At 43.5% G+C, this 14,000-nt stretch overlaps 2 protein-coding genes across 2 annotated transcripts in view; both read left to right on the top strand.

Moving 5' to 3' along the window:
- The window catches only part of LOC310942586 (tripartite motif-containing protein 16-like), a gene marked incomplete at its 3' end in the record, with an annotated part of 323,438 nt that overhangs the window by 22,853 nt on the left and 286,585 nt on the right, over nucleotides 1-14,000 (top strand). The gene's annotated exons all lie outside the window — the stretch shown is intronic.
- Nucleotides 1-14,000, top strand: part of myo10 (myosin X) — a gene marked incomplete at its 5' end in the record, with an annotated part of 56,201 nt that overhangs the window by 3,079 nt on the left and 39,122 nt on the right. Inside the window, one exon of the mRNA XM_083907549.1 lies at nucleotides 12,402-12,500. Coding sequence (XP_083763675.1) covers nucleotides 12,402-12,500 — 99 coding nt within the window. The remainder of the gene's footprint in view (nucleotides 1-12,401; nucleotides 12,501-14,000) is intronic.

Below are 14,000 nucleotides of genomic sequence, written 5' to 3'. Positions count from 1 at the left end.
GAGCAGGAAAAGGGAAAAACAATCTTGTGCGTGGGAGGAGCTAAGGACGCAGAGCCTCCACGCCCCATTTAAAAAAAATAATTGGATGAAGAGCTACAGATACTTTTATTTTGAAAATTGTAGATTTTCGTTTTGGTGTAGCTGAACAGAAACTGGGGCTTTTATTTTGAAATCTCTGGAGTTAGGTTTCACTGTGGATGAAGAAAAACTGAGACTTTTATTTTGAAAACCGCAGGGTTGTGTTTTAGTGTGGACGAGCAGAAAGTGAGACTTTTATTTTGAAAACTGTAGCATTAAGTTTTAGTGTGGACAAACAGAAAGTTAGACTTTTATTCTGAAAATCACAGGGTTGTGTTTTAGTGTGGACGAACAGCAAGTTAAACTTTTTTTCATTTCACTAAGAGCAGAGGAGACGACCTCGAGGTAAGAGATCACATGACCCTCAGAGAAGAGGTCATTAGTGGAAATGGATGTGTGTGTGTGTGTGTGTGTGTGTGTGTTTCCAGGAAGCTGCTGTTAGCTCAGATCTAGGATCAGATAAACCTCAGATCTGCTCTCAGAAACAGAAGCGTCTCCATCGTTAAACGTCCACACAATGATTTAAGAGTTAAAAAAATAATTATAAAGTGAGGTTGTTTGAGACGCGATGACAGCATGAAAAGTGAGCGCCCCCTTCTGGCAAGAACCAGCCTGACAACCCTAAAACATCCAACTTTAATATCAGAATTTCAGACTTTAATCTCAGAATTCCGAGGTTAATCTCAGAATTCCGACTTTTAGAATTCCAACTTTGATCTCAGAATTCCGACTTTAGTTGCGTGAAATGACACTCCTGAGAAGCTGACATCGCAGATGAATCTGGTCTGTGATTGGACGTCCTGAGGTTCTACCGTAATGACGAGTGTATGAGCGCACAGATTTTCCTCTGCTCTCTGGTTTCCGTTCGTCTTTTTCCTCTTTATCTCTGGACCAAAACATTTGGAGATTTCACAAACGGTGGAAGAGTTACAGTCATGAGACGTTCACGTGTCAGCGGAGAGAAGAGAGTTAATCTGTGGGAATAAAAAGATGAATTGATCGCAGACGCTCGTCTGAATGTAGGTCAGAGACGATCAAACGAGACCAGACCAGGAAATTAGATTCTGTCAAAACAACCATGGAAAATTTATTCACTTTTCATCTGAGTGCAGTTAGTGTCAGGTCAGCTTTGTTTGTGTGTGTGTGTGTGTGTGTGTGTGTGTGTGTGTGTGTGTGTGTGTGTGTGTGTGTGTGTGTGTGTGTGTGTGTGTGTGTGTGTGTGTGTGTGTGTGTGTCTCTCGGGGTGAAAACTGTTGTACGACACAAACCTCCGTTGTTTGTCTCTGAAGAAAAGGCTGAGACAGAATTTATATTCTGTCGTTTCTCCTCATGAAACCAGCGCCAGGCGACCACAGCTGGGCAACACATGGCAACTCAGCTGCCAGCCTGTAACACACACACACACACACACACACACACACACATTTCTAAACTTAACCACTACTTTCTTAATATGAAACCTTTAATCTGAGCCTAAAGGGACGATCAGTCATGTTCTTTGAAGCCGTTGTTGTATCAGGCACTGACACAGAGTCAGTGACGAACTGTGCTGTGAGCGCCCCCTGCAGTGCAGTTACGCCACAACAACCAGAAGGAACACAGGACACAGGAGCTGCTGGAGGCAGCACAATTCAGACTTTTTTCCTCAGAATTCCAATTTTCTGGCTTTAATCTCAGAATTCTTTTTTCTTAGAATTCCAACTTCTCAGAATTCCCTTTTCCTCAAAATTACCAAATATAATCTCAGAATTCCAACTTTAATCTCAAAATTCCAACTTTATCTCAGAATTCTTATTTTTTTTTTCTCTCTCTCCGAATTCCCAACTTTAACCTCTTCTTCCCCGACCCTGTTTTTGGATTTTGACATGCCCAAACAAAACAGAGTAAATCTCTGCAGTTACAAACTCTATGTGGATTACTCTATGTGGTCTAACTGCTGCCTCGTGTGGACACTTTGTGTCACTGAGGTCAAGCTGAACTCTTTATGTACTATTTTACAAAACAGTACATTGTAACTGAGCGTCACCTGTGGAGTCTTTGAACTCATCTCTGGCTCAGCTTCAGACGACAGGAAGTGAACAGAAACATCCTGAACATGAAGACTTTGAAGTGGACGAACTTCCTGTCTGGATCCAAGTCTTTGTTCAACACCTTCCTGCTTCCCATGCAGGAGGCGGCCATTTTGTTTCAGTGCCATGAGGACCTGTGGCCAATGCCACGCCCCCTTGGAACGTAGACTGACCAATCACAACGAAGGACAGGCTGTGACAGAGCGTCCCTCACTTTCATGTTAGTGTTTTCCTTGTCGGGGTAATATACGCAGTGTTGGAATGTAACACAGTACAAATACTCACGGAAGAGTATTAGCGCCACGTAACAAAAATAAAATACAATTGGAAAGACGGCATGAATTCTGACATTAAAGTGAGAATTCTGAATTCTTTTTTTCCCCACAGAATTCCAATTTTCTGACGTTAATCTGAGAATTCTGACTTTAATTAAATCTCAGAAATACGACTTCAATCTCAGAATTATTTTTTCTCAAACTTCACTTTCATCTCAGAATTCCAAGTTCTCAGAATTCCAACTTTAATCTCAGAATAATTTTCTCTTAGAATTTCAACTATAAACTCATGATTCCAAATTCTCAGGATTCCAACTTTAATCTCAGAATTCGCATAGTTCCAAAAGTAATCTCAGAATTACTTTTTTCCTCAGAATTCCCAACTTTAATCTGAGAATTCCTGTTGTTTTCTTTCTTTCACACGTGGCACTAACACTGACTAAAGGCCACATTATACTTCTCCGACTGCGTATGCGTTATCCGTCTGCGTCACCACGGAGACGCCTCGAGCATTTATACTTCTGCGTCGTGGTGACGGACACTCGCTGCAATTTCCCGCCCGATCAGTAGGGGTCGCTGCGCAAGGTTGTTGTGCTTCTGGCTACAGTGAGCAATGGCGTCCGAGAAAGAAAGAGAGAGAAAGACTGTTGTTGTTGAAAAAGTGGCCGTTTCTCACTTTTCTGTGTCACGGAACGCAGTTTTAAGATAATTTGAGGCGAGAAATTGGACATTTAGAGTCTAAACATGTGCTGTGTGTGTTAAGATATGACGTATTTATAGTTCGGCAGCGGCGTTATCGGCGGGGATCAGCTCCGCCTCTGTCAGGACGCCCGGAGCGCACTGAGAGCCGGCACAGAGCAGCTTAGCTCGGCCTGTCCTGAGGACCAATCGCAGCTCTTGCCGTCTCCGTAGTCCCTTGACGGAGTGACGGACACTTAAAAAATATTCCGTGCACCCGGAGACGACGCAGAGGCTCTTCGACAGGTTCTGCGTCGACGCAGAGGACTCTGCGTAGCTACGCAGAGCACTTTACGCAGAAGTATAAATTGGGCTTAACACTCGTCCTCTCTCTGACAGAGCAGCTGTAATCTCTCTTTTCAAACGTTTCAGCTCTTTAAAGAACCACAGTTTTCAGCCTCGTTTGCTGTTTTCTTTTCACCTGAATGGAGGTTTTAGCTCAAGTCAGCGCTCTGTCAGGAATGTCACCATCCTGAGATTAACGTCACAAAGACGGGGAACGTCACAGTGACGTCACCGTGATTTTTGGAAAACTTTTCCCGACGCAGGAAAAAAACAAAACATTGTAAAAAGTTCCACACACAGCTCGGGGTCAAAGGTCACCTGATGCTAACCTGACTGGGATTAAATCAGTTTGTAACTTAAAAAAAAGGGAAAATTAGGAAACTTTCGTCACTGAAGAATCTGACCTACTTTCTCCTGCTCTGTGTGTGTGTGTGTGTGTGTGTGTGTGAGAGTGCACAAGAGAATGTGAGCGCACGTGAGAGATGTGTGTGTGTGTGTGTGTGTGGGGGGGGGGTGTGTTAGTCATGTTGTAGAGACAAATCTGTTCACATCAGAGGAAACTGCTCTACTTGTGAGGACTAAACCATTTAAGTTGTCGTCTCCCATAGAGAAAACCAGTGATTTTAGCTCACAGGGACACAGGAGCTGCTGGTCCTCTGCTGCCTCGTGTGGTCACTTTGTGTCACTGAGGTTTATCTGAACAAAGCCGAATTTGACAGAATAAGACGTTTAAACTCAGTGATGGAGAGTGAGTGACTTTGGTGTGGGAGAGTGAGTGACTTTGGTGTGGGAGAGTGAGTGACTTTGGTGTGGGAGAGTGAGTGACTTTGGTGTGGGAGAGTGAGTGACTTTGGTGTGGCAGAGTGAGTGACCTTGGTGTGGCAGAGTGAGTGACTTTGGTGTGGGAGAGTGAGTGACTTTGGTGTGGGAGAGTGAGTGACTTTGGTGTGGGAGAGTGAGTGACTTTGGTGTGGCAGAGTGAGTGACCTTGGTGTGGCAGAGTGAGTGACTTTGGTGTGGGAGAGTGAGTGGTTTACAGACTTCAGTTTTAAGCGTTCTAACCTCTCGATGAATCAGCTGTATTCCTCACTGTGATCTTCCCTCCAGATGTTTCTCCACAACCTTTAATTTACTCTGAAAAGGAAACTTCATCATCGTCGTCATCGTTGTTGGTCGAGGGGGCGGAGCTTCTTTATTCTTCTTATTTTAAAGACTAAAAAAAAAGAAAGATTTCGTAAAATATTTGAAGAAACACACACACACAAACTTGTTTTTATATCTAAGTGAGGACACGTCATACACAACATGTTTCCCTGAGACCATTACCTTAACTTTACCCTTACCTTAACCTCAAGATACCACATTATCACGATAATTAAGTCACGATATTAAAGTCGCGATAAGATATCATGATGTTTCAGTCACAAGTTTAACTCTGTGATAATAACAGTTTAACCCAGTTTAACTCAGTGATAATAACAGTAATAGTTAATAGATTAATAATAATAATAATAATAATAACCAGGTGAACACAGTGTTAAAGTCTCTCCTGGTGAAAACACGACTCTCTCTTTGTTCTCAGTTTAATCTCAAACACAAAGATCGTTCGCTCAGCAGCTGCTTCCTGTGAAGCCGCCACTCAACACCTGTGGCCCCGCCCACTCTCTGACAGATGCGACCTTTGACCTCTCCTGACAGCTGCTCTGTTCACGTTCACACCTCTAACCTCACCTGATACTGATCAATAACCTCTTTGTTTCAGGGGTTAAAGTGGTGGCTCACAGACCCTCAGTGGCTCAGAGGAAATATTTACACCATTTTAGCTCAGATTTAAAATAAGATTATCTCAGAGATTATAGACTGTCAGAGATTATAGACTGTTAGAGATTATAGACTGTCAGAGATTATAGACTGTCAGAGATTATAGACTGTTAGAGATTATATACTGTTATAGATTATAGACTGTCAGAGATTATAGACTGTTAGAGATTATAGACTGTCAGAGATTATAGACTGTCAGAGATTATAGACTGTTAGAGATTATATACTGTTAGAGATTATAGACTGTCAGAGATTATAGACTGTTAGAGATTATATACTGTTAGAGATTATAGACTGTCAGAGATTATAGACTGTTAGAGATTATAGACTGTCAGAGATTATAGACTGTTAGAGATTATATACTGTTAGAGATTATAGACTGTCAGAGATTATAGACTGTTAGAGATTATAGACTGTTAGAGATTATAGACTGTTAGAGATTATAGACTGTTAGCCATTATAGACTGTCAGAGATTTTAGACTGTTAGAGATTATAGACTGTTAGAGATTATAGACTGTTAGAGATTATAGACGGTTAGATTATGGAATTAGTCGCAACTTTACGCACATGTGCTCTCCTCACGATTTATGTCGTCTTTGAAACTTTCTATATGGTGAAACAACCCCCCACTATATAATATTATCACGATATTTAAATCACGATACGATATCATTGCGATGTTTAAGTCACGATAAAATATTATCACGATATTTAAGTCACGATATACGATATTATCGCGTATTTAAGTCCCGATACAATATCATCACAATATTTACGTCACAATGTTTAAGTGACGATACGATTTTATCACAATGTTCAAAACACGATACAATATCATTGCGATGTTTAAGTGACGATACGATATTATCACAATATTTAAAACATGATGCGATATTATCACAATGTTTAAGTCACAATATTATCACGATATTCAAGTCACGATACGATATTGTCACGATACGATATCATTGCGATGTTTAAGTCATGATACGATATTTAAGTCACGATACGATATCACGTATTTAAGTCATGATACAATATCATCACGATGTTTAAGTCACAAAACTTTGCTTCTTTGCTTTGTTGAACCAAACCATGAATAAATGAATCAAAGATAATCTGTCAGATTACGAACTATCGTAAATTAAATTCCTAACACTTGCGTCTCAGTGAGTTGATTCTCATCTTTCATTTGTCTAAATCTCTTCAGTCTGTTTGTTATAATATATCGACTTTCTCCACATCACACACACACACACACACAGGCTGGATTATAATCTACTCCACCCTGGATTATTTGATACGTGTCGTTTTCCTTTAGTTCAGGGGGAAAATCATCCACTGATCTGGAGTTTAGTGAAACGTGTGTGACGTGAAACGACATGTCGAGTAACCAGACTGTGTGTGTGTGTGTGTGTGTGTGTGTGTGTGTGTGTGTGTGTGTGTGTGTGTGTGTGTGTGTGTGTGTGTGTGTGTGTGTGTGTGTGTGTGTGTGTGTGTGTGTGTGTGTGTGTGTGGTTCAGAGGTAAATAACACTTAATTAAGGGGTAAATCCAGTAAAGGGAGCGAGCGGTGATGATGTCAGATTATCAGAAAGAAAGAAAGAAAAAACACACTCAACATTTTCATAAAAGATAATCCCGTAAAGATTAAACATTAAAAACATGTTTTTAAATAAAAGATGAACAAAGTTTGTTTCTGGGTTTTTGAGCCTGAGCGACCTTTAACAAGCCCCTCCCCCTCTGACTCTCTGTTAAAGTCAAGATGACTTCAGCGTTGGCTCACACACACACACACACACGCACACGCACGCACGCACGCACGCACGCACGCACGCACGCACACACACACACACACACACACACTCTGTGGTTGGAATATATTTAAGGCCCAGACTCAACTTAGCGATGGTCAATGTTTAGAAAGTAAGACTGTGGTTTTGTGTGTGTGTGTGTGTGTGTGTGTGTGTGCCAAATCAAAAAATTCCAACTTCCAACGACAAATGGAACGCCTAGTACCTAGGTAACAGTAAATGGGGGGTGAGGCTTAATAAAGCAGCAGTTGCGATTTTTTTGCCATTTTCTTTGGGAATCAATCTTTGGAAATCTGACTGGGGGGGGGAGGTGGCGGGGTTCCTATTGAAGACACGCCCCCTCCAACTGGAATGCACCACTAGCAACAGTACCAGGGGGAGGGACTTAGCAAAGGGGGCACGTTTCACTTCCGACTACAACTGGAACGCACCACTAGTAACAGTAAACGGGGGCGGGGCTTATCAAAGGAGCAATTGTGATTTTTTTTCCGGACAGGAAATTGTCATTCGGGGTGGCTTCCTGTTGAAGACACACCCCCTCAACTCGGAATTTCCGACTACAACTGGAACACACCACTAGCGACAGTACCGGGGGGAGGGACTTAGCAAAGGGGGCATGTTTTCCCCCCGACTTGGTTATAAAAATGTCACCTGAACTTAGAAATTCCGACTTCCGACTACAACTGGAATGCACCACTAGCAATGGAATCAAGGGGGTGGGACTTAACAAAGGACAACTCGCGATTTTTTTCCAAACAGAAAATTGTGATTTGATTTGTAATCAGTGGTTACAAATCTGACTTGGGGGGAAAAATGCCAACTGAACTCGAAAATTCCGACTTCCGACAACAACTGGAACGCACTTTTAAAAACAGCATATGTGAGTTTAATCTTTGGTTCTTTAAAGAGAGAAAACACGTAAAACATACACACACACACACACACAAAAAGTCAAAACTACAGAGATGAAGAGGACATGGCTCCTCCCCCTCTGGCTCCTCCCCCTCTGCCTGGTCCAATCAGAGCCTCTTGCTCTTGTTGTAACTGAGACTCAGAGAAGTGAAATTCCTGCTTCTGTGAATGTGAAACACGGCTGTTTGTCTTCAGCTTTAAATCAAACCATGTGTTTCTGCTGCTGCAGGAGGAGCAGGAGGAGGAGGAGGAGGAGGAGGAGGAGAGGGAGGAGGAGGAGCAGGAGGGGGAGGAGGGGGAGGACATTTATTTCTCATTTTTGTTTAAGATAAAAGTCGTAAAAACAACACAAACAAAGTGAAAATGAAGACTTTGAGGTTTGGTTATTTTACTGTGATGATGATGATGATGAACACACACACACACACACACACACACACACACACACACACACACACACACACACACACACACACACACACACACACACACACACACACCGTAACAGTTTCACTGATAATCTCTGGAGCTAAAGTGTTTCCTGTCTGTAATCTGGTTCAGATTAAACTCAAAGTTTAATTCAGGTTGAGGAGAAAATGCTAACGTTTCCTTTAGCTGATGGAGACTTAGTGTTAGCCACCTAGCCTGATTGTTTAAGCCAGGCTAAGAGAATATTAAGGCTAGGCTAAGTGATGCTTAAGGTAGACTCAATAATTGTTTAGGCCAAGTGTTTGGCTAGGCTAGCCTATGATAGCATTTAGGCTAGGCTGTGGTTGGGTAGAAAGGCTAAGTGTGTTAGGCGTAGTTGAGTGTTTGGCTAACTAGGCTAAGTATTTGGTATGGCTTGGCCACGTTTTTGTTAGACTCAGTATTTAGTGAGGCTAGGCTAAGTGAGTATTTAGGCTAGGCAAATTGTTTAATGAGGCTAGGCTAAGTGATGCTTAAGGTAGACTAAATAATTATTTTGGCCAAGTGTTTGGCTAGGCTAGCCTGTTAGCTTAGGTTGGGTAGGCAAGGGTAAGTGTGTGTTTAGGCTCAGCTAAGTATTTGCTAAAGCAAGGCCAAGTTTTTGTTAGCCTAGGCTAAGTATTTAGTGAGGCTAGGCTAAGTTAGTATTTAGGCTCGGCCAAGAATTTTGTGAGGTTAGGCTAAGTGATGCTTAAATGAGACTTAATAATTGTTTAGGCTAGTGTTTGGCTAGGCTTGCGTCAGTTAGCATTTCGGCTAGGTGTCGGTTGGTAAGGCAAGGCTAAGTGTGTGTTTAGGTTTAGTTAAGTGTCTTGCTAGCGAGGCTAAGTATTTGTTTAAGCTCAGTGTTTGGCTAGGGCAAGGCCAAGAGTTTTTTCTATGCTAGGAGACGTTAGCGTCTAGGCTAGGCTAAGTGTTCATTGACTTCATTTAGCAAAAAAACCCACCTACTGTTACTTTAATGATAAAGAGTTTCACACATTGTGTTTGATGCATCGCTGTAACTGTGTGTGTGTGTGTGTGTGTGTGCGGTACATCAGTGAGTTCTCACCATCATGTAGGTGTTTGTGTTCCTCACTGTTTGTTTTGGTGTGTGTGTGTGTGTTGTTTCCTTAAGTAAACAGGAGTTAGCAGTTTATCAGTTTCCCACAATCCTCTCTGTTCTCTGCTGTGTCCGGTCGTTCGAATCATAATAAGCGCTGACGCTCGGCTTGTGCTGATTGGTCGATGTCACGTGAGGTTCAAAGTTCGTCCACCTGGTTTGTTTTCACACACGTCGGAATCAAACTACACACTTCTGTGTGTGTGTGTGTGTGTGCGTGCGTGCGTGCGTGCATGCGTGTGTGCGTGTGTGTGAAAACGTCGCAGCAGTCGCGTCAAGTCACAGTTTTTTTAATGGCTCACAATAAAGAAGTCCTTCAGTGTCTGAGTGAAGACGAGCACAGGACTGTGTTTGTTAGAGCAGAGGAAGTGGAATCTACCAAAGCAGACAGCTGCTCATTCCACACACACACACACACACACACCGCGTCAGGTTACACACACACACGTGGTGTTTTGTGTTGTCAGAATTGAGATAAAGAACAATAAACAGGTTTAAACGACTCGTAATGAGGAGACAAACGTTTGCCAAAGAAAACATGGAGTACGTGATAAAACAGCAGCAGAATAAGCAGCAGGAACAGAATCAGCAGCAGATCCACATGATTCATGCTTTCATTTAAACCTGGCAACACAAACCGATCTTTGATCGTCCAACATCACAAATTTTACGCACTTTTTGTTCTCAGAAACTTCATGAAGATGCAGTTGGAGTTTGCGTCTAAAGTTCATCTCTGTCCTCAGCTCCAGGTCAGTGAAGATGATTTAGCTTCTCTGTGTCCATGTGTTGACGTTAGCTCGTCTGAGGCTCAGCTGTCAGCGCAGAACAATTCTCGTCATCCCTGGAGCTTTGCGAAATGTCTGCTATTCATTTGTTCATCATCTCAGAGTGAAGGTCTCACACTCCTGAAGGTCTCACACTCCTGAAGGTCTCACACTTCTGAAGGTCTCACACTCCTGAAGGTCTCACAATCCTGAGGTTCTAACCCTGAAGGTCAGATGTTTGCAGCTCGTGTAGAGCAGTGATCATCAGATGCCACACAAGAACATTAATAACTCGCTAAGTCACAGGAATTTTCTCACATCGGGCTTCTGTTGAAGGAGCTTCTGTTGAGCTTTTGTTGAAGGAGCTTCTGCTGCAGGAGCTTCTGCTGCAGGAGCTTCTGCTGCAGGAGCTTCTGCTGAAGGAGCTCCTTCACCTTCAACAGAAGCTCCTTCAACAGGGCCTGAATTTTGACAGGACTTCTTTTAGCCGATGTGAGAAAATTCCTGTGACTTAGCGAGTTATTAATGTTCTTGTGTGGCGTCTGATGATGACTGCTCCACACGAGCTGCAAACATCTGACCTTCAGGGTTAGAACCTCAGGAGTGTGAGACCTTCAGGAGTGTGAGACCTTCAGTGTGAGACCTTCACTCTGAGCGATGAACAAATTAATAGCAGACATTTCACAAAGCTCCAGGGATGACGAGGATTGTTCTGCGCTGACAGCTGAGCCTCAGACGAGCTAACGTCAACACATGGACACAGAGAAGCTAAATCATCTTCACTGACCTGGAGCTGAGGACAGAGATGAACTTTAGACGCAAACTTCATCTGCATCTTCATGAAGTTTCTGAGAACACAACGTGTGTGAAAGTTGTGATGTTGGACGATCAAAGATCGGTTTGTGTTGCCAGGTTTAAATGAAAGCATGAATCATGTGGATCTGCTGCTGATTCTGTTCCTGCTGCTGATTTTACTGCTGTTTTATCACGTACTCCATGTTTTTGTCTCCTCATTACGAGTCGTTTAAACCTGTTTATTGTTCTTTATCTCAATTCTGACAACACAAAACACCACGTGTGTGTGTGTGTGCGTAACCTGACGCTGTGTGTGTGTGTGTGTGTGTGTGTGTTTGTCAATGGGGGAGGAGGTCTTTGACCGTGGTCTCTGATCAGGACAGGAATGTCCTCACAGTCTCAGCTGAGACAGCACACGTCCTTTGTCTGTTCGCTTCATTTCATCACAATAAACTTTGCTTCAGTGGTTTTTACGTCTCTGAACAGTTTGTGTTTGAAGGTGAAACGTCGTCAACAAAGACTAAAAACTAATGTCTTGGTCTTTTTTTACTCTAATTTAACAGCTTTAAAGTAATTGCGACGGTTAAAGGTGCAGAAATGTGATAAAAGTTTTCACGGGGGTTAAAAAATGTAAATCTGGAAAAAGATCGTGGTTCACTTCATGTTTTTTTAAGAAAAGCAAAACAAATGGACGTGAGGAACAGTGTGTGTGTGTGTGTGTGTGTGTGTTAGTGGGGGGTTGGATCAACACACTGATCCACCGCTGACTCAGCAGACTCGGCCTTTTATTTTGATTCATATCCATTTCTGCCATATTCTGTTTTCCTCAGCCAGGTGCCCCCCCCCCCCCCACACACACTCAACCACCAAGGGAAAACATATGTTTTAGCCGTTAGCGTTAGCTTGTCATGCTAAAGAATCCATGAGCTCAGTCTACAGAGTTTGAACAACTACTAACAATATTAAAAAACTTGTCAAAATGGAATAACGTCGCGGCCATCTTGGTAGCTACAAACATATACATTTAAAAACTAGCTAACGTGGTGACGGGGATTCATGTGTTCATGTGTTCACCGTGTCAAACATATGCAGGTTTCCAAACATCTGAAACCCGAGTCTCTGTTATTGGCCAGAGTAAAAGGTCATCGCCGCGGCAACGGCGGCCTCGGCTGCTCCACGCGGAGATGAATGGCTAAAAAAGAATGAAACTTAACTTTAACGTGAGCTAATAACACGTGAATACGTGGTTCTTAAAGGCCTCCATCCCTCTGTGTCTGCAGGGTCAGAGGGTTTGGTTACGGGAGGACGAACAGTATCTGCCCAGCACCGTGTCCTCCTGCTCGGGAGGAGTCGTCGCCTTCGCCACGGACTACGGCCAGGTGAGCATCTGTCTCTGTTTACGTCTCATGAGGTTACTGCTCCCACGGTGAAGGAATAGGTCTGTGGACTTTGGTGTGGACGAGTGAGTGGCTGGAAAAGTCTGTCTCACGGTGAGATAAAGACAACATCGTAGACTTAGGTTCCGTCCCCAACACCTCCCCCTTAACATTTCCCCTTTTTTGAGTGCGCTCAACCGTAAATTCCTATTAGGACGCCACTACATGCAAATTAGCGTAGCGTAACGTAACGAACGTGCTAACCTACGTCATGGAAAAAAGGTGGTGGATCCAGCTGTTGTGTTGCCACAACGTCCAGGGTATTCGTGTTCGAGTGAATGCTGGTAAACGCATCCAAAACACTGACAAAACTACCCAGACGTAGCAGAGCTAGCTAGCTAGCTAACGGCTATTTGCGTCGAGAGAGCATGCCCGCTCGCTAGCTGCTTTCGTAAATCGTCACTTATTTTCTGACATTAGTGTTCAAAGCTTTTCGACATTGTAACGTGCTTATTTGCGAAGATATGGCCGCCATCTTTGTTGAAAAATATCAGCCGGCTGGCTGAATTCGCAGAGCATCATGGGTAATTTCATCGTTCACTTCGTTTTAAGCCCGCACCAGAGCTCACTACATTTTGAGGGTTGATTATAAGGGCAAAATTGCACTTATTATACGAGCTGTTATGCTAGCTACCTAGCTAGCTAGCGGCTATTTGCCGAGTGCTTCGAGAGAGTATTCCCGTCATGTCGAGCTACATGACGGGTAAGCGCTCTCGAAGCACTCGAGCAAATAGCCGCTAGCTAGCAAGCTAGCTCTGCTACATATGGGTAGTTTTGTCAGTGTTTTGGATGTGTGGTACACACTTTCGTGTTATAGAGTTTATGAGGACGGCGTCCATGCGTCCATGTGTCCATGTGTCCTTGTGTCCTTGCGTCCATGCGTCCTTGTGTCCATGTGTCCTTGTGTCCTTGTGTCCATGTGTCCTTGTGTCCATTCTTCCATGAGTCCTTGTGTCCTTGTGTCCATGCGTCCATGTGTCCATGTGTCCTTGTGTCCATGCGTCCTTGTGTCCTTGTGTCCATGCGTCCTTGTGTCCATGTGTCTCAGGTCTGAACACAGAGTCCTCAGGTCATTAGCTTCTCTGGTGGAGTCTCTGAGTGAGTCGGAGCCTGGAGATAAGAATGTCTTAATCTTCCGGTAAATCTTCAGGACAATATGTCGGCTCAACATGACCCTAAATCCGTCAGCGCTCGCTCACACACACACACATGTCCGTGACCCCTCCACTGCTCAGCAGCGACACAGGAAGTCTTTGTTAAAGCTGTCAGTGGTGGAGGAGGTGGAGGTGGAGGAGGAGGAGGAGCAGGAGGCCAGAAGGTCACGGCTCACACAGGTCCACAGTTGTTGTTCTGCAGAGTTTAGAAAGGTTTCAGGTGGAACTGAGATATGAAAACATAAACAGGTCCTGACTGACCTCAGGTCAGGCTGAGGCCATGTGGTGC

Source organism: Microchirus variegatus, assembly GCF_963457635.1.
Source record: "Microchirus variegatus genome assembly, chromosome: 21".
Classification (NCBI taxonomy): Eukaryota; Metazoa; Chordata; class Actinopteri; order Pleuronectiformes; family Soleidae; genus Microchirus; species Microchirus variegatus.
This window is presented reverse-complemented; position numbering and strand designations above follow the sequence as displayed.